The sequence below is a fragment of the Corvus hawaiiensis genome, chromosome 4 (genome assembly GCF_020740725.1).
Source record: "Corvus hawaiiensis isolate bCorHaw1 chromosome 4, bCorHaw1.pri.cur, whole genome shotgun sequence".
In the NCBI taxonomy this organism is placed as follows: Eukaryota; Metazoa; Chordata; class Aves; order Passeriformes; family Corvidae; genus Corvus; species Corvus hawaiiensis.
In genome coordinates, this window is record NC_063216.1 from 6,151,485 (window position 1) to 6,175,578 (window position 24,094).

Consider the following 24,094-nt stretch of genomic DNA (forward strand, 5'->3'; position numbering starts at 1 on the left):
GTACTTACCAGATAATAGACACAACTCCCAGGATTTTAGCAATGGCAAGGGAAATGTCAGCTCTGCTGAGGTCTGAGGAGCTGTTGCTGTTGACTTCACTGAAGTCAGATTTCACACCAGATGATACAGATCTGCTAGGGCCACTCTTAGAAATAATTAGAATTTATTTACAGCTAATTAATATTTGAGAAGTGCTTTGAAAGCATAAAAATGGTGCAAGTGATAGAAGAGAAAAAGTTTGTATTGTGCCCTTTAAAAACTGCATAGTTCTGCCTCTGAGCAGGCTGCTCATCAGTCATAGGTAGTGTGATCCTTTTATTAATGCATATATGTATGGATTTGTACGTGGAATATTAAGGCATGGCTGTACCTCCTATATAAGAGATACAAAAGGGAATGAAATAAAGATTTGGGAAAGCACAAGGTACTGCTTCTGGGAACTGGGATACAAAAAAGGCAGGAGGAGGTAGGATGAGAACAGTGTTCTCAGGGTCTTCTTCAACAAATCTAAGTATTAGAATGGACCAGGTCAGAATGTTTCTGTGCTTCTGCATTTGCAGCACTGTTTGCCAGTAGTTTTCCATTCAAGTACACAGAGTAGCCCAAATTTTGATGGGTCTTCCCTAATAAGTGATGCTAAGTAAGATTAATTTAGGAAACTGCACTTCAGCACTTCTTAAAACATTTGATCGTCATGTTAAAAGGGAAGGGAAATGTTGAATTGCACCTAAAGTAGTGTGGTGTGTTCTGTCAGTCCTGAGGCTTTTCAGGATGATTGAAGCTGTTGAATTCCATATAGTTTCTTCTGTAGAAGATGAAGAACAACCCACCTTGTTTTCTAAACTGAGGTGTGCAAGAAATTGAATTATTTGGAGATTTTTAGGATTTGTTTCCTTTTCTCAGGAAACAATAGTTGCCAAGTCTTTATTTCCAGAAATAGGATTTATCCCAAGTACATTTTCCAGGCTATTGACAAATTCTCAGGAAAGCTTCTAGATAGCCTTTTATTTGCTGATACCTGTGTTATTTTTATGGTAATATGACAAATTTTGGAAACAAGAATTGTTTTTCTTTGCCCATTCCTCCTGTCCCCTGTGGATGATTTGTTGTAACAAATTATATTGTGTTTGTAGTCAGATGCCATCAACACGAGGTTTTTTGAAAGCACTTTAATCACTATTTCAACCATATCCAATTAGGGGGAAAAAAATCTGAATATACAATAGGTACATTGTATATGTCTTGCATATCAGCTTGTTGCTGCTGTAAGTGTTCTAAATAAAATAATACACAGAAAGTTATTGATGAAATATCTAATTACCTCTTAAAATTGGTAAAATATGAGAGATGAAAAAGTCAAGCCTAATAAAATGGAAATATGCTGAATTTACCGTTCATCTATGTTCTGAACAATAATGTTGATGTCTGATAAAAATGAAGCTCTCAGTTAATTGGTTCTTCACATAATACAATAAAATTAATGTTTAGGAGTTAAATACCATAAACTTCCTCAGGGAAATTTGCTGATGTGTCTCTGTTTTTCAGTCAGTCACATGTTGCATTGTTTAATGGAGTATCATGTGGATTGTCTTACAATTTTACTAGTGCTCAGTGTCCATTTTTCTGTCTTCTAAAGAGACTTGAGTGCTTATTTCTGATTTAACTGTGTCAGCTGTGTCAGCTGACATGCAGGTCATTGACAATCACCAAATCACAAGAAAAAACTATTGACATTGCTATGCTTTTATCAGAATGACAAAAATAGAAACCATGTGTTGCGAGGACCACATACTGTAGCTTCTTTATAAAGATGCTAGTCATCTTCCAGGGCTACTGTTTATGTCTTGGAAAAGAGAGACCATATGACCAAACTCTCATGTTCCCCGCAGGATAAGGGAAGAGTAATAGCATTGTGGATAGAAACAGCAAGAAGGAGGAATTTTTGGTAACAACTTTCCCTCTCCGCATCCATGAGAATGTGTCGGTTCTGTAAGGTTGCAAATGCAACGGAAGGAAACAAGGCTGCAAAATATAACAACACAACTAAAGATTGTTTCTAAATGAAAGAATTCCATAGCCCCCAATCTCTGTGTGGCTTCTCCTAGTAATTCTAATAAAAACAAAGCAGACAAGCAAAATAATAGGGTCCTGTAAAAACAGGCTGGTAGTTTCAGCTCAGTTTCTAGGCCATGAAAGATGTCTGGTATTACTGCACTTTTATCCATAGTGGGGCAGCAAAATAAAGTCCTGATTTTTTAAATTCATGAATGTGTACAAACCTTTGTGGAAATACATTGGCTTTCCTTGGAAGCTGGAGTTTTGAATAACTGTAATTTACTCAACAGGTATAGAAATACATTAAAAAATGTGTATCCTGAAATCATAGGATTATTCTGGTTGGAAGGGATCTCAGAAGGCTTGCTTGAAGGCCTCTTCCTTCAAGTGGGGTCGTCAAGGAGATAGGATCAGATTACTCAGGGCTTTATTCAATTGGGGCCTGCAAAGTTCCAATGACAGAGAGTCCATAACCCTGTTTGGACAGCTTGTTTCAACATCTGGCTGTCCTTGTGGGGAAAATCTCATCCTCCCTTGATTCACATTATGTCCATTGGCTCTTGTCCTCCAAGCAAACCCTGCCAGAAGGAGCCTGGCCTGTCTCGTTGATCACCTTGTAGGGATTGGAAGGTTGCTTTTAGATCCCTCCAAACCCATCCCTTCTGTAGACTGAATTGTTTCTCTAAAAACACAAAACAGGCTCATCTCTCAGCCAGTACTGCCCAGAACTATCTTCAGAGAAAATCAGGGAACCACTTTGGATTTCTTTCTGGAAGCCACTGGTGGTATCTTCTACATACTCTTTGTCTTATTAATTTAAATCCATAATCTCTAGAGACAGAAGTCAGGGAACACTGCTTATGTCTTTCACAGTCTCCCATTACTTTTACTGCACATCCACCATCACACCAAGAAAATGAAAGGAAAATGAGGTTGAGAATAAGTGACTGGGGAGAGGAGATGCAGTGTCTTTCCTGTCAGTTGGCCATCAGCTGTGATTATTCATTGTAAATACACTTAAGTGACAAATTGAGTGTAAAATTATTGTGGCTTTTTCTAGAATTTGTCAAAAATGGGGGAAGAGAATGTAAAATTCCTTTTCATTCAACAGAATCTACTATAAGAAAATGGTTATTTTGGTATTCTTCATGGAATTTAGTTTAGCATACTGGTCTTGGAAATTATCATTTAAGAGTTAGGTTTTGTTTCATACTCTTCATATTCTTTACACTGTTTTCTTTTTTTCTTCTTCTTCCATGACCTCCACCTTTTTTTCATTTGTTGTCCCTGAGAGATAGGTAGGAGGTAAACAATGAGTTTTTAAAAAACAGTGGGAAATAAATGCCCTACTTCTCCTCTTCTGGTATCCTTTTTTTTTTTTAAGAGAAGAAAATTTCAGGAAAAAAGTCAGTATTCTGTTGTTTCATATAATCAGGTTCAACTTAAAAATCCTGTCAAAACATTATAATTTAACATTAGCATGTAACTTGATTTATATAGCAAGTAAGACAATTGTGCCTGCTCTGAAGAGCTTGCAGCCTGTCAGGAGACAAGACAAGACACTAGGGGGGATTACACCATGAAGAGAATAAATGAGATGAGTGACAGAAAAAGGAATACAAAAAACATCTTAAGAGTTTTGGTGAATGGTGCTCTTATGCTTTATTTTCACTTTTTTAAAAAAAGTCTTAATGTTTTTTAATTTAAAAAACCCCTTTGATAAAACTTCACAAAACATATAAATGGTTAAAGAGCCATTGTTGTATTTCCACAAGTACAGAATCATTTCGTACCCATGAGTTTGGTACCCAGTCAGTTGAAAATCAAGTTCCTAAACACAGGGCTGTTATTTTGTGTGTTGGGACAGGATGTTCACTTGGCTCTGTACCACAACTTAACTTTTGCAGAAAAGTGTTTTTGGTGGAGGATCATAGGAGAGTTCATAGAAAGAGTGGTTTGAAAGTGAATGTACTTCATGAAAAATCCTCTGGTAAGCAAGATCTTGGAAGATTATTTTGGGCAAGGATGAAGGTGTGATTTGAAATTGAAAGAAGTTGCAGTGCATAAATTATCAGGAAAGAGGTTCTGGGTGTGTTTGTGGAAGACAGACCAGAAGAAGGACAGAGAAATAAAGTATTGGCACAGAGTTGAGGATTCAGCCTTGTGTTTTTCCTTGGTCCACTGGCATTGCCCACAGTGGGCACCAACACCTCTAATATTCCCCATCAGCTCCCCCAGGCTGACTTTTCCTCTTCCCTTCTTTAGCTGCTGCATCACCAGTGCATAAATTCTGTGTTCTCTTTATATAGCCAGTCTTGAATAATTCTGTTCTTCAAAGTGACGTCACCAACTAGCTGGGAAATAATTATATTTTAGGCAATAATACATCAGCTAATGAAATAATTTTTACCTTGTTGTCGCCATGAAAATCCCAGCCTTTGATCTGCTCCAGATTTTACCATATGGCCTACTCAATAAAACTTCGCTCTGATGCTTTGTTTATACAAAAAGTCCACACATAACAAGAGAGGTATTTTGGAACATGAAACAACTACACTAAATGTTTCTTTTGGTAGCTGAAAGATGCTCCTGCCTGCATGCATTAGATCAGTAATGAATTTTGTAAATGAAAATTTAACATGGTTGTTTGAGATTTTATTGGTGTTTTCAGTGGTACAGACTTGAGAATGGCTTCGGAAATACCTATTTCTAAGAACTGTATGTCTTGTCTCACATTCCTGCAATGTTCCTAGAGCTTGGGGGAAAAAAAAGGTAGCTACTTCTTAAATCTAAAAATAAGATATTTACTGAAGATGTAATGAAATAGTTAAGACAGGCATTTCTCAGATTTCAAAATTAGCTAAAACTGCTTAGTCAATAACTTCACTCTGATATGGGAATAAATTTAAGGATAGTAGAAAGATGTACTATATTCTAGAGTAACAGCAAAAAATGTGTATTTATCAGATAAGACCTGAGATCTTTGTTAGTATTTTGAGGGCTGGCAGTTGCTCCTGCAGCTGTCAGTATGATGTCCTATGTCAATAAATGAGTGCTTGGCATCCTCATGGATAGGGTCCCAAAACCTTCCCTGTGTCGGAAGTGTCTGAAGAGTTGTCTGTGGGTTTTAATCTTGGCTCTTCCACTGGGCTATTGGTGGGAATAGTGGGAGTTACAAATTAGCATGCTGGACTGAGGTTTATATATGTCTGTGGAGAGAAATGTGGGAGAGTGCATGGAAGCTGATCTTTTAGTATATATGTTTTAATACAAATCATTCAGAACTAGAAAATTTAATGGGCTGTAAAAATCAGCATCCTAGTGAGAAGCTTTTCCCTCATTCTTGGTTGGATTTTTTGGGGGGGGGTTTTGTTTGGTTTTTTTTGTTTGTTTGTTTTTTCGTGGGGTTTTTTTTGTTTGTGGTGGTGGTGGTGTTGGTTTTTTTCAGATGAGAATTTAAAAATTTTGTTTTCCTTTATGGCTGTTTTTTGATCAGAATGTCTTCTTTTAGAGAGAATTTTAGAATGATGCTGAGATCAGCCCTTGGGCTACTGGTGGTGTGGAAGCGGCTAAACACCACTGACCCTGACACTCACGGTTTCTTTTTCGCTGTGTCTTCACATGTTTAAGGCCCACTACTTAGGTCACAAGATAGCTCTCCAGAAAATTTCAAGTCAGAAAAATTTTTGATTCAGTCCATGATATGAAAAGGAAGGTGGGTGCCTCAGAAAGCAAAATAAAATTGGAAAATGTAAAACAGTGGTATTCTCTGGGGAAGAAAAGGAAAACCAAGCGAGTCAGGAAATCTGTTGCCTATTGACAAATAAATAAATAGAAGTGTTGTGACCTGGGGCTGGTGCAAACACTTGGGAATGGGGATGCCTGGGTGGACATTTTAGTTTGCATTGCTTGGCTGGTCAGCCTTGAAGGACTGTGAGGCTTCAGTCAGCAAAGCATTACGTAAGGTATTCTTAAATATAAACGTGCACAGTTAAGATATTTAAGTTAAGTATCTGTTAAGATACTTTGCCAGCCCAGTTTCTGCTGGTCCTCCATTACTAGAAGTTGTGGTATTTAACTGGTAACAGGAGGAGATCAAAATCCTTGAATGAAAAGTCTAAAGAAGGTTACATTAGAAAAGGGAAAAATAAACATTAGCAACTTTCCTGAATGTGTGTACACCAACACAGCTTATTTCTAACATTTAAAAAAAATTAGATAAATTTCTTTCCCTTTGTTTTCTGTTTCCTGTAACTAAGGCTTGATAACATTTTAAATTTTAATTCAATAATAATTATTAATAATTGTACAGAGCACCCTGCATTACCTCGATTGTCTCTTTTATTTTTTCACCCAGTCCATTAAAAAAAAAACACAATAAAGGGGAAAACTTTTAATCTAGCTTTTTAGTGAAATGTACAGGAATATTTAGGTAAATTTTCGTGATAGATTGTTCTGCTTTTTCTGTAATCTTATTCCCACTGGCTGTTTTTGTGCAACAGAAATCAGGCTTGCTACCAGAACAGAGGGACATACAGAAATGCTCTGATGAGCCTTATTTTGGTGGAAAGTGTTAAAACATTTTATCACTTGGATAAACAATATAATGTGTGTTACATTTCTTATTCGTTTTGCTAGTTTTCTTAATAGTTTTGTGGATGGGGTAGTATGAAGTTTCTTTTAACAAATCAGATATATTAGAAGGGACCAGAAGTGAGCACTCCATATGATTAAAACGTGCCAGTCTCCATCTCAATTTTTGCCATTTCAGGTAATTTTCCTTTATAAATGCCTGCAATTTTTCTTAAAACCTTTACTGGGTCCCCTTACCTCATTAAGCATAATGCAGTTCTTACTAAAACTGAAGTAGTTTTCCCTCAGAAGCAAAATTGAATCTCGAGTCAGTGAAGTGGAGTTGGTGCAGGGATTTCAAAGGCTTGTATCTGATTTCCTTAGCTTCACGTGCTTTTTTCCTGTTGTAGGATCAAACCCTGCCACTAAAGAGAGATTTTTTTTTTTCACCTCAAAGAAAACAGAGTAGTCAATTGAGTACCATTTCTACTCTGTGAGGCTCAGTTTACTAACAGTGAGTCGAGTTTAGTTAACTTCATATTTTGGACAAGCTTGTAAATTTGTTCCCTTCTAATGCTGTGATGTTATCAAGGTTGTACTGTTTTCCTTTTCTTCTCCTCCACCCCCATCTTCTTTCTTTTCTTTTTTTGAAGTGCAGCCTTCTGATCAATGTGCACTTTTTTTTTTCCATTTCCCTAAATACATCATGAAAAAGGATGAGGTTTCCGCCTTAATTGCTTGTGCCTTTTATTCACATTCCTCTCTCAGCCAGAATTGTGAAAAGAGTGTTAGTAAAAGGCTGCACAATAGAGCTTTTCATTAGGCCTCAACAAGGCACACAAAAGAAGGCTTTTGGAAAGAGTGAATGCAGGACTTTAATTTGCAGGTGGAGAGTAGATAAAAGGTGCTGACGCCTCTATTATTCTCTTACTTAGGTGACCCCTACCCCGTTCAGCTGATCCCAACTACCATGGCAGCTGCTGCCGCAGCAACACCGGGCTTAGGCCCACTCCAACTGCAGGTAAGTCCCAGCACAATGCAGAGGAGGCAAAGGTTAAGTAAATATGAAAACCAGTTTTCTCTTCCTTTGGAACACAATGCAATTAACAGGGGTTTTGGGGCTGTTCTCTTCACATAAAATTTGCATCTGAAACAAAAGAGTCATCAAATGATAACACATTTTCCTTTTATCTTGCTGGAAGTTTTTGTTACATTTTTGTGTCTCAGTTGTCTACTACTACTCAGTTGTTAACTACTACTAGGTTTGTACTTTGAATTTCCTCATAGCAGTACGTTTGCTTTTCTTATTGACATGGTTTAACCCCAGACAAACTCAGTACTACACAGCCACTCGCTAACTTGCCAAAAGTGGGATGGCAAAGAGAATCGGGAAATGCAAGGTAAAACCCATGGGTGGAGATAAGAACAGTTTCATAATTGATACAAAGTAAAATACAATAATAGTAATAGCCACACTTGTAATGAAAAAGAGAGAAGAATAAAACCCAAGAAAACAATTGCTCTCCACCTTCTGACCATGCCCGGCCTGTTCCCAAGCAGTGGTTGACCCCTCCTGAACAACTGTCCCCAGTTTATAAAATGAACATGATGTTCTCTGGAATGGAATATTCCTTTGTCCAGTTCAGGTCAGCTGTCCCAGCCTTGCTGCCTTCCAGTGTTTTGTGCAGCTTCTCACAGACAGAGCATGACAAACTTGAGAAATCTTTGATTTAAAGTAAGGACTACTTAGGAACAGCCAAAACATCAGTGTGTTATCAAATATTATTCTCATCCTAAATCCAAAACACAGCACTGTACCAGCTACTAAGAAGAAAGCCAGTGCTGTCCCAGCTGAAACCGGGACACTTTTCCATTAGATCGTTCTCATGCAGGCTGTAAAATACCGAAAGGAAATAGATTGTCAGGCAGAAAAGCTCTGTCCTGACAAGCACTTTTAAACTGCTTAAAAGTGGTTAACATGATTATGTCCTTTTAGGCCATAAGCTCTTCAGAGCAATAACTGGCCCCTCCTACTGTGTTTTATGGTACCCAGAGCATTTTAGGCACTGCTGTATTGCAGATAATTAGTGATTATTCTAATTTAACATAGACAATTAGAAAACAGGTGGAAAGATACAAAAGGGTTTGAGGTTTTTTCAGCTACATTAAAGAGTTGACCTGATGGCCAGATGTATCTGATTCAGACTGTCAGTATTCTGAATTTTGGAGGCATTAGTGTCCATGGGTCTTAATGATAGCAAGTCTTTGGATATTCCTGAACAGCTACAAAACCCTTGTCAAGTCAGTGGAATTAAGCAAATGTGCTGTCCATTGCCACAGTGTGAATTTTGCTACCTGCCGTGTATTCTTGGCTGGTAGGATGAAGCCAAGTAATATTTGGGACTGAGAGGAAATCAAGATCCAAATCATCTCTAATTCTGCAAAGTCTGGATTGCCACTCTTTTCTAGAAACATAAAAAACCCCAAGCTCTCCATTGCAAATGCATCTCTCTGCTCATTTTTATTTGCCAAGTCACATGGAACAGCAGAGCTTTATACCTGCTTGGAAAGGCTCGGCATTTATAACTGGGATGTGTGAAATGCATTCTCCAGCTCAGTTTGGCCCACATCAGTATGAAGTAGACATCAGATATTTCAGTTGTTTGGCCAGCATACTAGAGCGTGGGATATAGTTCTGGGGAAGATTTTTTTTTTTTTTTTTAATTTTAACACAGCCAGCGGAAGTTAGCTGAGTTTCACAGAAATAGCTGCCAGTGTGTAAGCTGACACATTCCATGCACCACAGAGGTTAATACATTCATTCCTATTGTGCCTTTGTATGAAAAGCAACATTGTCTGAGCGTTAGTTTCTGATTCTCTGAGTTACAAATACTGTAGGCGGCATAAGAATCATGGGAGCCATAAAAGTCATCCCTCTGAAATGAATTTTGAGGCGTAACGTCAGTATTGATAAAGTGCTTATAATAGTCAAACACACGAACAGACATATGGAAGAAAGAGGGAGGGAAAAAGGAAAAACAAACATGGAGCTAGCTAGCAATGAGAAAACAACGATCTGATTCTAATTCTTATTTTTGCAGTCATTCAAGCTAGTCCTAAAATAATGCATCAGTGCTCTGGTAAGATGGTAGGATGGTGTACTTTCATTTCAGGACCAGCTTTGGGCTGTATCTACGCATGCTGTGGGCTGAAGTATCCTGATTAAAATAGGCTTTATCACAATGACAGTTTTCTTGTTAAAAGGTGGGCTTTGTGCAAAGTGACTGCAGTCATAAATATCTTAGGATGACTTTAGGTTATGGAAAATTTGAGAACCTCAAAGGCCTCTTGTTTCTGTGCAAAGGAGAACATTAAAATGAAAATATTGACCAAATTCACCTGTGTTGTTTTGCTACATGTCTGGAATTAGAGGGAGAGTTTGGCAGCCAGTCAGTGGGAGAGGCTCAAATTACTAACTCAGTAGACTCTCTTATATTTTTTAGATCTGATGTCTAAGGCCATGTATATGCTAAAAATTAATTGAAGCTGATTTTGTTTCACATCTTAACAGTGATTTTTAGCTATCAGTGCAATCTATCTGATAGAAGTTGGACATGCCTCATAACTTCTAGTGCCATTTGGAAGAGTCAGGCTAGATTTCCTTCTGGAAAGGTTTTATCATACAGGACTCAGAATGGTTGCTCATCTATGCTAACATGAATGGAGCTGAACTTAGTTGCTAGACTAGAGAGACTGTGCCTTCCAAACTCTGTTCAAATCCAGTTTAGCTCAGTGATGACTTTGTTGAGTCATAAAGAAAGATTCATGATGGTTTTGGTCCAAACTCACCTTTAGATGGCTTCGGAGTCTCTTTCAAGGAGAAACACTTCTTACTTCAGACATTCCCCTTCATTACCTATAATGCTTGTGTTCCCTACACACCCTCTGTCGCCTGGTCAGCAGACAGTAAAAGGTCAGAAAAGTGGAATGTTCCTTCTTTTCTTCTTTCTCTATCCTCCCTATCACTCATCTTTCAGACTTTGTGTACTTAAAGCAGGGGAGATCAAAGGACCTGACACAATGCTCAGTTTGTTGCTCCCAGCAAAATTTGATACACAACATTATCTCAGTGAAGACAAAGCCAAGGAATTTTTCTTGTTTGTTTGTGTAACAATAAACACATCTTTGTTATTCCATTAGAGAATTTTAGGTCAGGTCATGGTGTTTGTAGTGTACTATGAGGTCAAGAGGAAGTACTTTTTTTATCCCTGGTTGTCAAAATTGAAATTTTGTTTTTGTAAAAGAAATGCGCACTGTATTTATGGAAGAAGAACTAACACCTGATTGTTTTTCTGTGGCAAGGAAACTTTGTCAGTGAAAATGTAATCTCTCATTTTGAAATCCCCTGTTGGTTTGCAGTGACAGCTTTGTAATCCGAAGCCCCCTGTTTCTCTCCCTGTCTTTGAGTCCCCACTGGGGTGTACAGATTCTGTCATCTGATATCTGCCACAATTAGCCGTGCGGGATTGCCTTGATTTCTAGTATCCACAGAGAGACTAATGACTCAACGAATGGAAGGTAAAACTTAAAATTGTTAGATGTTGCAAAGGGAGTAGATGGATGGGGCCGTGTTGGAAAATCTGGAACTAACAGTGCAAGCTTGAACCTGTCCTCTGATAAAGTGCTGTCTATCAGCCCTGTGTATTCACTCATTCACACATTTAATGGCAAAAATGCCATTTGGAGAAAAAAAGTGGTTTAACTTTCCTCTGTTAATGAGAAAACTCAGTCCTGAACTTTACTGCGGTAAAATCCCTCTGGGTAAGCACATGAGTTTCTTACGTAAATTTTTTCCCCTCATAAACATCATCTGGTCTTATTCTTCAAGAGTGGTGCACAGGATGGTGATTATGTTTCAAATAAATGAGAAAAAACGTGAACATAAATTGTCACTGTGTTTTACTGAATAAGGCTAATGGCTCAAAAGTACTATTGTAAACCTTATATGAACATGATATTTTCCTGTATGGTTCAGCAGATGAGGGAATTTCCATCTTGAAGATCAACATTCAAAGCTGTAAACATAGATATGGTGTAACAAGTATTGCACAAACTAAACTGAAGGGTTTATTCTGGTACCAGTCATCTTGGGCATAGCTAAGTATAAAATAGATGTTTTCATAAGTCTGAGAAAATTCTTTATAAAACTGTATCTGAAAGTTTATTTTCTGATAAAAAATATTTCATGCGCAGTTTCTAAGCATTAGGAAACAAAGCAATTGATCACACGGTGTGAAAACTGAGAGGAATCCACATCATTGGGAGTCGGAATGGTTCAGATTTGCCAGATTGCTTGTTTGATAACCAGATAGTGACAATAACTGATTAATTGGCAGTTACACAAATGCTGTATATACCCATAACTCCATTGAAAGATAATGCTGGATGAATAATGACAGCTGCCTATGTAGTCTTACTGTATGGACATTTTGTGTCCTGTCAAAACAGTATAGCAGTCTGATGTAATACAGACTTCCTGCAAACATCTGCTCTTGGAAAAAAAGCATCCCAAAAAAGTTTGGAGTGCCAGCATTCAAACTTTCTTCCCTCTTCATCTTAGCATGAAACAGGACTTCATAATTATTGGTGATTGTGTGTAACATCATGTCCAAATCTGTCACTGTATGAATCAAGAGAACCTCCCATCAGTGTCTTAAGTGTGAAAGCATTTTAGCTGGGTCTCAGTTCTGAACACCAGTCATTAGAAGAGTCCTGGATTCTCTGACTGTTTGTATAAAGATGATGAGCATATTTAGACCTTAAACAGTCTGGCCAGTTTTTTATTCCACTTCCTATACGAAGTACTTGGGTCAATTAATTTTTTCTTACTACAGAACTATTCTCTTAGTTGTGCGGTAAGATGCATACCAAGGACTGAATTTAAATGGAATTTTAAAAACTGGACAACAGTTTTGGAAATACTTGGGCCACAAGCAGGCACTGATGTAAGAGATTGAATTTTGAGAAGAATTAAGCCTATTTGGAGTTTGAGGGCCTTGCAAAGTTCTTCATCTTGCTGTTATTTAGGTGTCTGACTCAGTACCAATTTTCCTTTGGAAAACCTTGCTTCTAGGTATCTTAAGGATCCATAACCATCTGTAGTCTCCGTGTTTGTTTTACATGAAGGAAATGGAAGGGATAGAGCACTTTAACGTGACTGATCAGGAGGCAGAGTGTTCCAATGGTCATGCAAGTGTTCCATAAAACATGTTGCCTAAGAAACAAAAGTAAAGCACGAAGTAAAAGTAAAGCCTTCTCAGTCAAATACCTTTTTTTTTTTCTTACATACCAGCTTCCTTTTGGCTTCTGCACCGTTACAGGGTTGAGCTATATATCTCCACTTGTCAGTTCACGCTGTTTCTCTGAAGTATGTCCTTAAGTTTCATTTGAAATGTTGCTGAGGACAGAACTTCCCCTTGCTCTTAAAGAGATGTTACCATATTGTCATGCATTAATTGTCAAGCACATGTAATAATTGGGGTTTTTTGCATATCTCTTCCTAATTTCTTGCTGTAATCTGTAGATATAACCAGTTTTGCCAGATTAAGTGTTACAACACCTCAAATCTGTGAAAGAAGACTCTGAAAAAGCTGTACAAACACTGTAGTGATGCATCAGAATATTGAAAACTTCATTCTTTCCTTGTTTTGGGGAGTCAAGTTGCCAGAGCTGCAAAGACATGAATTATTTCTGATGAAGGAAAGTCTGGTGCCCCGTTATAGTCCCTACGGAATGTAGCCAAGAGATGGCAATACTTTATCCATTATTCATTTACTCTGCAGTCTGCATTCATGACCGCTTTGGGATATTACTATAACCAGTTCTTTGCTTACAAGAAAGTAAACTGTTTCTTAGTGCTGCAAGGTTATTCCTTCTTTTTGCTGGGCAGTGTCTTCCTTTAAATACCATCTAAGCTGGCTTTTTAACAGCAAGAGTCAGTATCCTTTCCTTGTTTGTTTTTTCACTCTACCTGTTCTCATTAATTGGACTCTGACTTTGTTTGTAGGGAATGAATCATTAGTGCACAGTTTAATTACAATATTATAATACTCATGAAATCCACTTAAGCATAAAAAAAAGTAGAATTAGTTTTTCACTGTGAGCACACACATCTGGGGAAAAAAGCAACTAAGTACATGAAAAGTGACATTTCTCATTAGCATAACCAAAAATGGCAGTTGTCCCTCTGCCGTTAGCTCAGTGTATGGTTGTGCTGTTTCTGATGGCCATCACAAATGACAATAATAAGAGGAGTAATAAAGCAATGTTTTTTGTTGGATGCACTTCTAAATATTTTTTAAATTGTTGCATTGTGCAGATTCCATATTCCCTACTTCTGTCCACTACTTCCTTCTGGCTTTGTAAGTGAATGTGTTGACCATTAGATGAATGTGTTGACCACTAGATATTTGCCACCTGTACTGCAAATGGGTAGCCAAGATGGCCATTTCAAAACAGATCAGTGAAGACCAAGGTCCTTCAACTAGAAAAATGCGGGGCCCAGAACTCTTCATGTAAAAGAAGCTACAACCATCTAACCAGAGTGAAGATCTCTATGTTGTTTGTTGTGGGGTAAATTGTCTGAAAAATTTAATCTTTCCAAGGTTTCTTTTTTTTTTTTATGAAATCCTAGTGATGATTTTAAGATACTCATTAAACTATAGAAGTAAGGTGTGGGGTGAGAGGCTGTTGATTGCCCAGAGCATCTTTGAAAAATCCCTACATTTTTAAATGGAAAAAGTTCCTCTCAAAAGCTCAAAAGTTAACTCAAAAGCAAGCCTTGCAACACTAAGATGCAACTGGTCCTCACTTTCTGAATACCTGCTGAGAACTAGAGATTGTGGTAGATTGTGTAAAAGCATGAACCACAGAACACAGCTCAAATAAATCTTGTTCATGGTGGGTAAATGTGCTTTGTAGTTGGAATTTAAATAGCCCTTTTGTGCCTTTGATAGAATCTTACACAATTTTATGGGTAAATTCAATATCTTCTATTAAAATAGAATTGAATGAAAAACTTGATCGCATCATTTTATCAGAATCCAATCAATTTAGGAAAGACTGATTACAGCAGACTACATAGAAATGCTTTGTGTTTTATTGAGCACTGTGAATATCTGAGCACATGCACAGTGGACATTTACAGACAGTAAATACACATGGTAAAACAATATCATGGCTACTCTGTGGGTTGTCAAGTTAAAACTCCCTCCCCCCTCCAGGGGAAAGAATAAGCAGTGGTAGCATATTCATTTTATCTAGATTAACAGTCCTTTCTGCGTAACTTTTAGATTCCATCCATATCTATGAAAAATGAAAAAAGACTGAAAAATGACCAGCCTGTCTGCCTTCCAGTTGTTACTCAGGCCTGCTGTTTGCTAGCAGACCTCTGTCTCCATGAGTGAGTTTTCTTGTAGGTTAAAGAGACTGAATTCCCTCTTCCCCCTCCCTCCGACCCTGAGCCTGCAGGGCAGACAGACAGAAGCACACATATGATTAATACAGCACAGCTGCAGAAGTGACTCATTTGCATATGTATTAATAGAGGCAAAAACAACAATTCAATTACATACAGAGACATTCTGCATACTAAGGAACATATGCATATTGCCTGGAAAAAGTGCAGCCAATATTCTCTCTGACTTTCCTGAGCTCACATGGGCCAGAGTCAGAGCCCAGCAGTTTTCAAGAAATCCCTTTTAAGAAGAACCTGTTACGAGATGCTTATGCAGCTGTTACTCTTTCTCCCCCCACTCCCTGGGTTCCTAGAACACATTTGACGTTTGGGCAATGGAAATAGCACATTTTTTCAGTGTTATTTCCTATTTGCCAGCTTTCAGCTTTATAGTGTTGTCTCTTTACATACAAGCCCCAGCATGAGGATAGCAAGTCCTTTGCCTCGTCTTCCGTCTGCACACATTTATTCTATTTTTCTTTCACCTCATCACTTGTGTTGTTTCCATTTTGCTTTGTCCTTCTTTGCCACAAGATTTCTCTTCTCTTCTTCTGAATTAGCACAAGATGACCATTTCTGTGCCTTTTTCTTGTAGTGATCATGTATATCTGATCATAATATAATTCAGTGATTTTCTGCTAGGGGAACATTAATCTTTTTAACGGATATAAAAGGTGTGTCAGAAAAGTTAACCTGTTTTAGGTAGACTGTTCTATCATGACACATTGGTCTTTGTCTCTGCTAAGAAAGTTGTGGAGTTCTCAAATGGAAAAAATGAAAACCCACAGGTGTTCAGTGGTTCATGCTACAGCTGATGGGGATCTTGATAACTGGTACAGAATCTGATTCTAGTAATAGAAGCAGATGTTCTCTGAATCTCATGGGAATTCATTAGGGAGTAGTTTTGAGCAGCTTTCAAAAGCAGGTTGGAAGTTATTGCAACATTGGAACTTACGCTACAGGAACACTTAACTTAAGCTATAGACTTTTTTTTTAGCTGTAAGTTATTCCCTATGTTACTTTGTGTTTTAACTAAAACGCCATGTATGTAGTCAGTATGCTTTTCATGCAGGCCATTCATACACTGTAATATGCAACAAAATGTTAGGCTGTGATCCATACCCGGTATTCTTATTTCTGGAAAAGTGAAACATTTAACATTGTCCTTCATGGACTAGTTAAATAGAGCTCTATTTCAGCTTGAGAAGAGATAACAAGTCACTAAAAACTTTTGGAAACCTGACAAAGCCATTAAGATGCCCAACTGTCTTGTTTGGGTGGCAACCCTCTGTGTTTCAAGCAGGCTGAATTACTAGCCATTTGTTTGAAACATCTCGGTGGTGTGAGCAGGGAAAAATAGGTCATGCAGGGAAAAGTGTGTAACTGTCTGGCAGGCATGCTTGTGAGGTCAGGTCATCCCTAATTTCTTTTCTCTTGAAAAAATGTTACACTTCTTCATTTTTGGGGTTAGCCTGACAGACGGAAGCAGATTACTCCTTGATTATTTATAAGGCATTAATTTTAGATGAATATTGCTGAAGTACCTGACATCATAAGTAGTTTTAGCAGCCAGCAGAAGAGCCTGTTCGCAGATTGGAATATGACAGTCTTCACTTACACAGTGTCCTAAGACAAAGTCTGAAGTGTTTGAAAGAAGAGATAAGGAGTGGAGACATCTGTATCAGCTAGGACTTTTTTTATACTTCTGTGTGATAGAACCAAGGCTTCAGATCACTGAAATTGTGTTGTTGAAGCTGTGAGTTCAACCGGCTACAAGACAAAACCAGTGTCAAAATAGCAGTGGCAGCACCTGCCTGCCTGTGTTTTAAGCCAGAGTGGGGAAAAACCATCTGAGAATTCTTACACTGCCCCAAAGTAACTTCTGTTGAAGAAGTAAATAACAACCCCTGTACATACCTTGAGATGCTTCACTCCCTGTACTGGCAACAGTGCAGACCTATGAGATGTTTATGTTTCACATTGTTTCATGGCTTACATTCATTGGGAATTAATGCTCCTGGGAAAGGTCTGTATGAAAAATCTGGTAACAGAACCAAAAAAACTTTTTTTCCCCACCTACTTTGTGTCCTTTGCACATTCCAGACACTGGGTTTTGAAAGAGTTGGCTTACGCTACTGGTTTTCCTATTATGTTGTTTGCTCTTTTCAGAGACATGTTGCTGAAAAGAAGATTATATAATCGTGCAAATAAGATTGTATAATCCTGAGCAAACTGTCCAGCGGGGGGAGAGGAGGGGAAACCACACTGAGTGGAGCTTGGCTGGCTGTGGGGGAACTCACTCTGAAACCACAAACTGGGGGGGTCATGGGCCTTCTGTAAAACATGAAAGCTGCAGTCAGACTAGGAAATTTTTCCAAATATTTCTGGAGTTCATTGTCTTCATGCTGAACTCTGCCAGTAGTGTGTATTTACAGTCCCCCAGCAGAGCATCACGACAGACAACACACAGGAAAACTGCAGATCAACGTGCACATGCTCCAGTACTTGTGGAACAATGCTACAAATAACAACAGGGAGAAACCCTGACAAACCTACACAAACTAAGTACTTACTACATACTTATTTCTTTAGGTACACTAATCAAATTACTACATTTTATTCATCCTAAAACATAGCACCTGAAATTCTCTCTTGAAGTCTTGCTCTCTGTTGTACTTAGATGACATGGTTTGTTGTTACATGCAGATTGGTATAATATATGAATGTATAAGAATTTCAGTTTATGTTTTGTTTTTTACTACAGTCTATGTTATGACCATTCTTTTTTGTCCAAAGTTTAGGTCATTTTGAATTGACAAGGCAGAATGGAATAGAAATAAACAAGCAGAATAGTAAATGTGTGCGTGAGGAGCACGTCATTTGGCCTGTGATATAAATTGCATATGGCAAGAACAGTGCAAGCCTTTAGAAGTTTCTGAACTCTTACCCTCTCTTTTATTAAGTCTGATTCCTTGCCAGGCTTGACAGTTACCAGCCAGGATATTTGATCACCCTTTTATGAATGGGGGCTAATATTAGGCACAGTTTGAAACTATGAAATACCTAATTACTGTAGACTGTAGATCAAAGCGTTAGACAACAAACCACTGAGGTCAGGATGCTTGTTCTGTTTTTCTTTCCAAAGTCATCAATTGAACTTTTCTCAATAGAAGATACCTTAGTATCTGGAGATGTAGCTTTCACAGTGTTAAACTTAATTATTCTGTTGTGCCTGAATAGCATAAGCTTGTTCCTGAAGTTAAGTCAGAGTGCAATTTCTTCCCCAATATGTAGGCTCAGTTTCCTCAAGTCCTTTTTCTCTTTTCAGAGGTTCTTAATGCTTTCAGCTCTAGTGAATTTTGTAAGATCAATCTGAACAAGAAAATTTGGAGGCAACAGTACCTGTAGCTCCTAGTAGTCCTCAAGACTAGCTTTAAAATTTTGCTATCTGCATGAGCTCTGCTCGTTGGAGTCTAATACCTAATACTAAAACCTTTCACTTTGCATAACTCCCTGCCATTTTTAGCAGTGGTCTGTTTCTGTTTCATTCACTGGATAACTAAGGAAAAAAGTAGTGCAGGCTGCTGGATTTACATTTCTTAACCCTTAGCCATAGAGACTGGTCACATCACAGATGAGTTACCTGACTGGAAATATGCTGCAAATTGTTAAATCATCTGTCTTGGAGGATGACAGACTCTGGAATTACAGAAAACAGGGCTGTCAGAAAGCTACTGTGTGAGTTGTCTTCCCTTAATGGGCAAACATACAAAAAAAAGCAAAAGAAAAGGCATGTATGCAAGAAAGAAAAACGGTTTTTAAAAAGTGTGTGTTTTAAGCTGAGGGAAGCTTATAAATAAGTAACCTATGATTATCAATACAACAGGAAAGCAGTAAGAAAGTATCAAACGCTGTCATGGTAGTAGAAAGTGAGATTTTCAAAAGCGTTTTCTACCTAGATCTGCACCTCTGTGTCTTGCTGTTTCGAGTGATTTCTCTCTCTATTTAAAATCTGCATTGCAGCAGAGGCTTCTCACTGTATTGCAAGCTGTACTTTGCTTTAGGAACCAACCACAGCTGTGCCACATCCTGCACCAGCAGCCAGTGACAGAGGCAATCTGTTTGTGGCATATTGAGGTACTCAAATTGTCTTTGGGGACTGCTGTGGAGTGGTTTTTTCCAGCTCCTTCCTGTAGGTGCAGTATCTCTTTCTTCCAAAGGGGCCTGGGGCTGCCAGTTTGTGCTCAAGGGGATGAGCTTAATCCCTCAGAGACATAGGGTGCCATGAGGGGTGGTACCCATGCCCCTGCCTGATATGCTCAGGAATCCCAAAAAGCTTCATTCCTGTCTGTCTCCCTGTGGATGCAGGGCTGGGGAAGGATGCCTGTCCCTCTGCACACCTGGGCAGCAACACCAGTGGCTTCTGCCCTTCTGAAGGTGAAGTGTCAACTCTGCAGGTCACTCCTCTCTCCATGCTGGAATGTGAAAATTGCACCTGGCAACAAATCCTTTTCTCTTTCTTTCCCCTTCCATGGCTCAAAATAGTCTTTATAAATTATAACAGTGTGTTCTCTGTTAATACACCAAAACAGTACAGCTTGTGATAGTGTTATTAAAGTGTTTTAGGCCATTACCATAGAATACAGCAGCATATTTTTTTCGTTAAGGGAACCAAATGGATCTAGCTGAATTTGGCACAAGAACATGGCTGAAGTCCTAGTTTATGTCTCACGTAGATTTTACCATTAAACTCTGAACTTCTGAAAATTACAAAATTCACATTAGAAACACTGATAGGTGTGCTACGTTTTATAGCAGTTTAAACTGTCCTTAAAAATCTCTTGCTTTCTCCACAGTAGTTCTGCATTAGTATTTGTTCAATATTCCAATTTTTTTTTTACAAATTAGGGCTTATTGGTGTTGAGGGTAAGCAATAGATAAGAATCATAGAATCACAGAATGGCCTGTGTTGGGAGAGACTTCAGACGTCACCTATTTCCAACCCCCCTGCCATGGGCAGGGGCACCTTCCACTAGCCCAGGTTGCTCAGAGCCCCATCCAACCTGGCTGAGAGCACTTTCAGGGATGGGGCAGCCACAGCTTCCCTGGGCAACCTGTGCCAGGGCCTCAACACTGGAAAATTTATTCCTAATATTTAATCTCCACCTACTCTTTGTCAGTTTGAAGCCATTCTCTCCTTGTCATGTAACTACATGCTCCTCCATCTTTCCTGTAGGCTTCCTTCAGGTACTGGAAGTCCACATTTAGGTCACCTCAAAGCCTTTTCTTTTCCAGGCTGAACAATCCCAATTCTCTCAGCCTTTCCTTGTAGGAGAGATGCTTCATTCCCACAGTGAACTTTGTGTCATCCTCTGGACTCACTCCATCAGGTTCATGTCCTTCCTATGCTGGGACCTCAGGGCCGGAGCCAGCACTGCAGGTGGGGTCTCACCTGAGCAGGGCAGAGAGGCAAAATTCCCTTGCTCAGTCATTTGATTTAACTCACTCTCCTGCTATGCCAATAGCTGCCTCGGAATACAGTTCCTTTCAGGGCTACCATCCCTATTTATCCCATTATCATGGCAGCTTTGCCTCTTGCTGTACACTGATCTGATACAGTGATGGTGAGAGCAATTCAGACAGTGTGTATCAATCTGTGTTTGGGAAAGATTTTTAAAGAGCCCTGAAGGGATTTGGGAGCCCAGCAATAATTAATTTCTTACGGTGGCTTTGAAAATGGGATATGCAACACTGGCACTTAATCATTCCTTCTTTCCACAGCTGTTTTATTTTTTTCATGTTTTGTTGTTTGGAAAGGAAACAGTCGTCAAAATTCTATCAGACCTTTTGATGGTGAGGTGGTGTTCATTTGGTAACGCAGTTTTCATTGGATACAGTGAAAGACACAAGTGCTTAACATTTCCTACATCTAGTCCAAGCTGGCCAAACTCACATTTCTGTGGTAGCTTGTGTTTCAGTGCTTGCTTCCACTTCAAGTGGGGAAACAGAGAGAGTGAGCATCATTTCCCCGTATTTCATGTTGTGTACTAGGATGTCATATCCTGCATACTTGTTCTTTAGAATTTTGTTATCACACAGGTGTGGGACTCCAACCAAACTGACCGCTGTCCCAAAAACAGTGTTGAGGACCGTGATTCTTACCCTGCTGTGTGGGTGTGGGGAGATGGACCTATCTACATAACCTGAAGAAATTAGAAGGGATTCTAGAAGGAACCATGGCCTACGCAGTTAAAACTCAAAGTATTCTGGTTAGATTTAAGCATTTCTAAAGTCTGATTTCTTTTATTTTCTTGCAACAGATCATTCATATTACTTTATTTCACTTTCCATTAATTGCTCCTCTGAAGCAAGTCCTTAAGGGATGTAGGATAGGTAGATGCTTGCACAGCAAATATTTCTTTCATATCACACTGGGTGGCATTACAGGTTTGATTTCACTAAAAGGTATTGTTCCCCATCAAGTGTGGAAAGAAATTACTACTAAAAACAGAGGAAATGTTAAGATTTTTTTTAAAAAGCTGATTTGTCACTTTTCTCATTGACTATGAACTGAATAGACTTCTAACCCTTAAAATACTTTCTCCCCCCCTTTTCCTTTTTATTGCCTGGAATCTTAAGAGCTTTATCATTTGCAGTCATAAAATGAAAATATACACCAAACCCTCAAAGGGCAAGTATGAAATTAAATTATATTTGGGCAGCTGTAACCTTTTAAAACGATCAGATTCCAGTTAATGTATTTCTTCCTGTTCTGAATGCTGCCATGGTGTTTGATGGTAGGAAGCAGTCCAAAGGGCATTGGGAGATAATAAATTCACTGGAAATTTCACCCTGAGGCGAGCCTTGATACACCAAGGCTTCCATTTAGCAGGACTGACCTAAAAATCTTGTCACATCCAAAGGTCAGTTAGGTTGGGGTTGGTGTGTCCCATCTATCTTTCCCTAGTGCAAAGAATGACAGCTGATCTCATAACAGCCATCAGAATATGGAAGACAAGCAGTGGGGAGAGCGAGGAAGGATAATACTGCCGACAACTTCTTAGATTTCCTAGGCCAGTTTCCTAGGCCAGTGAGACCAGATAACATCTGTGGGGCTGCTTGTTTCAGCTACTTCAGAAGTGGCAACTCAGCTTAAAGAGGTTACAGTTGACTGGGGAAGTCTGAAAGAAGGGAGTCTCCCCATGTCTGCAACTGCCAGGTAGTCCTTCTAGGACACATTATACTGTCCCTGAACATATCCTACTTTCTACCAGTCTTGTTAGTCAAAACAATTTACAGTTCATACAATGCCTTACTTTCAAGGAGGGTCAAAAGTCTAAAAAAGCTGTCAGTGATGACACTGATAGGTGTCATCTGTAAGAACAATGATTCTAAGGGAGCAATTTGACACTAATTATAAACAATACTGAAAGGTAAGATATTTTCAATCTCATGAGAAAATCTGTGATGTGCATCCTCTAGGACTTTGATTATCCTAAGCTTATTAAAATCAGTATAATCCCCTCACACAGTAAATTAAAGAAAAAGGCCCTTCAGGATGACTGTTGTCTTTCAGTCAAAGTTTCTGCAATTGAAAGCTCCAGTGGACCCTTCCTATACTTGTAGTATATTAAATATTAAGGAAAGGGCTTGGAGTTGCATGATATGAGTGTTTTTGAAGGACAAAGATCTAACTTACCATAATTGATCTTCTTTAATTGGGGATGAGCCCTGCAGCATATGTCCATTGTATCCTAGTGGTGTGAATCTCCTTCTCAAAATTCTCTAAGAGGAGGATGAGAGAGACAGACTGCCAGTCGCTGCTGGGATGCAGGAGGCAAAGATCCCTCTTCCACAGCCTGTCTTGATGGAAAAACAAAAATTGTTGTTCAGTGTCCTTCTGGAATGTGATAACACCGCACTGTTGGAAGAAAGATACTGTGTATGGTATAAGCATTGGTCTGATTCTTTGGGAAACATTAAGTTGAAGATAAAAATTAAAAACAAATTATTAAATAAAATCTCTGTAACCTTGGACATGCGAGAATGAAATACACAAGTTCCAAAATTCACAGGATATTGACTACGTTAGGTTTTTAACTCCTCCTGGAAATTTGCTGATGTCTCTCCATGAATTTTAGTAAATCAGATCCTTCTGAGGAGGATTGTAAATTGTATGTTCCTTTGCTTGTTAAAACTAAACAGAGTATAACTGTTATTTTCAGAAGTATTTCACACATTCTTACAAACATACTATATTTGAGGCAAACACAGTAAAGAAGGGCAAGATCGGCCAGCTGTCAGTGTTTGTCTTCATTTTCCTTGGGTTCACACTCTACTCTATGTTAACATACATGTTCTCCACACAAAGCCAAAGTAATTTGCAAGCAACTTTGGAGGAGTTATATGCCCTTCCCCACATGTTCTGTCCTGAAAATGCAGCTCTGTGCCTTACCAGTTGGATGACTTTGAGGAAGACAAAGTCGCTCTCCATCTGACTTGTATAATAAGAAAAAAGGAGAGGTGTGTTCTTCATGAGATTCAGAGAGGACACATGTGTTTCACTTTAAGTTCAGCTGCTGCCACAAAATTTTAAAAAATGACATAGATGTGCTGAGCACAGACTAGCTACTTTTTTCCTGGTTTTTTATTCAGGATGGTGGGGTGAGAATAACCTTTAGCCATGGATGCCTAACATGTATAATTCATCTGGCATAGTATTGCAAGTACCATTCTAGTTTTTATAAAGGGAGATGAGGGTGATTAGCTCAGACTATTCCCACTTTGTGTCAGTTTTCTCCTGTGGTTCAATTTCCTTTTTCATTTTCCTAGGCAATTCCAGTTAGTAAGCAAGTAATGGTGGACCATAAAGTCAGAAAATTTCTGTGATGGCTGGTGGGGCCTGGAGCAGCAAGACCAAGTGACTGTATTTCTGTAGCAGTTGGAATTTTG

At 38.7% G+C, this 24,094-nt stretch overlaps 1 protein-coding gene across 20 annotated transcripts in view; it reads left to right on the plus strand.

Annotated features, from left to right (window-relative positions):
* The window catches only part of SOX5 (SRY-box transcription factor 5), a 609,605-nt gene that overhangs the window by 519,423 nt on the left and 66,088 nt on the right, over window positions 1–24,094 (plus strand). For all 20 annotated transcript variants that reach the window (XM_048300783.1, XM_048300780.1, XM_048300784.1 and 17 more), the window contains one exon: window positions 7,563–7,648. In XM_048300783.1, the coding sequence (XP_048156740.1) occupies window positions 7,563–7,648 (86 nt within the window). The remainder of the gene's footprint in view (window positions 1–7,562; window positions 7,649–24,094) is intronic.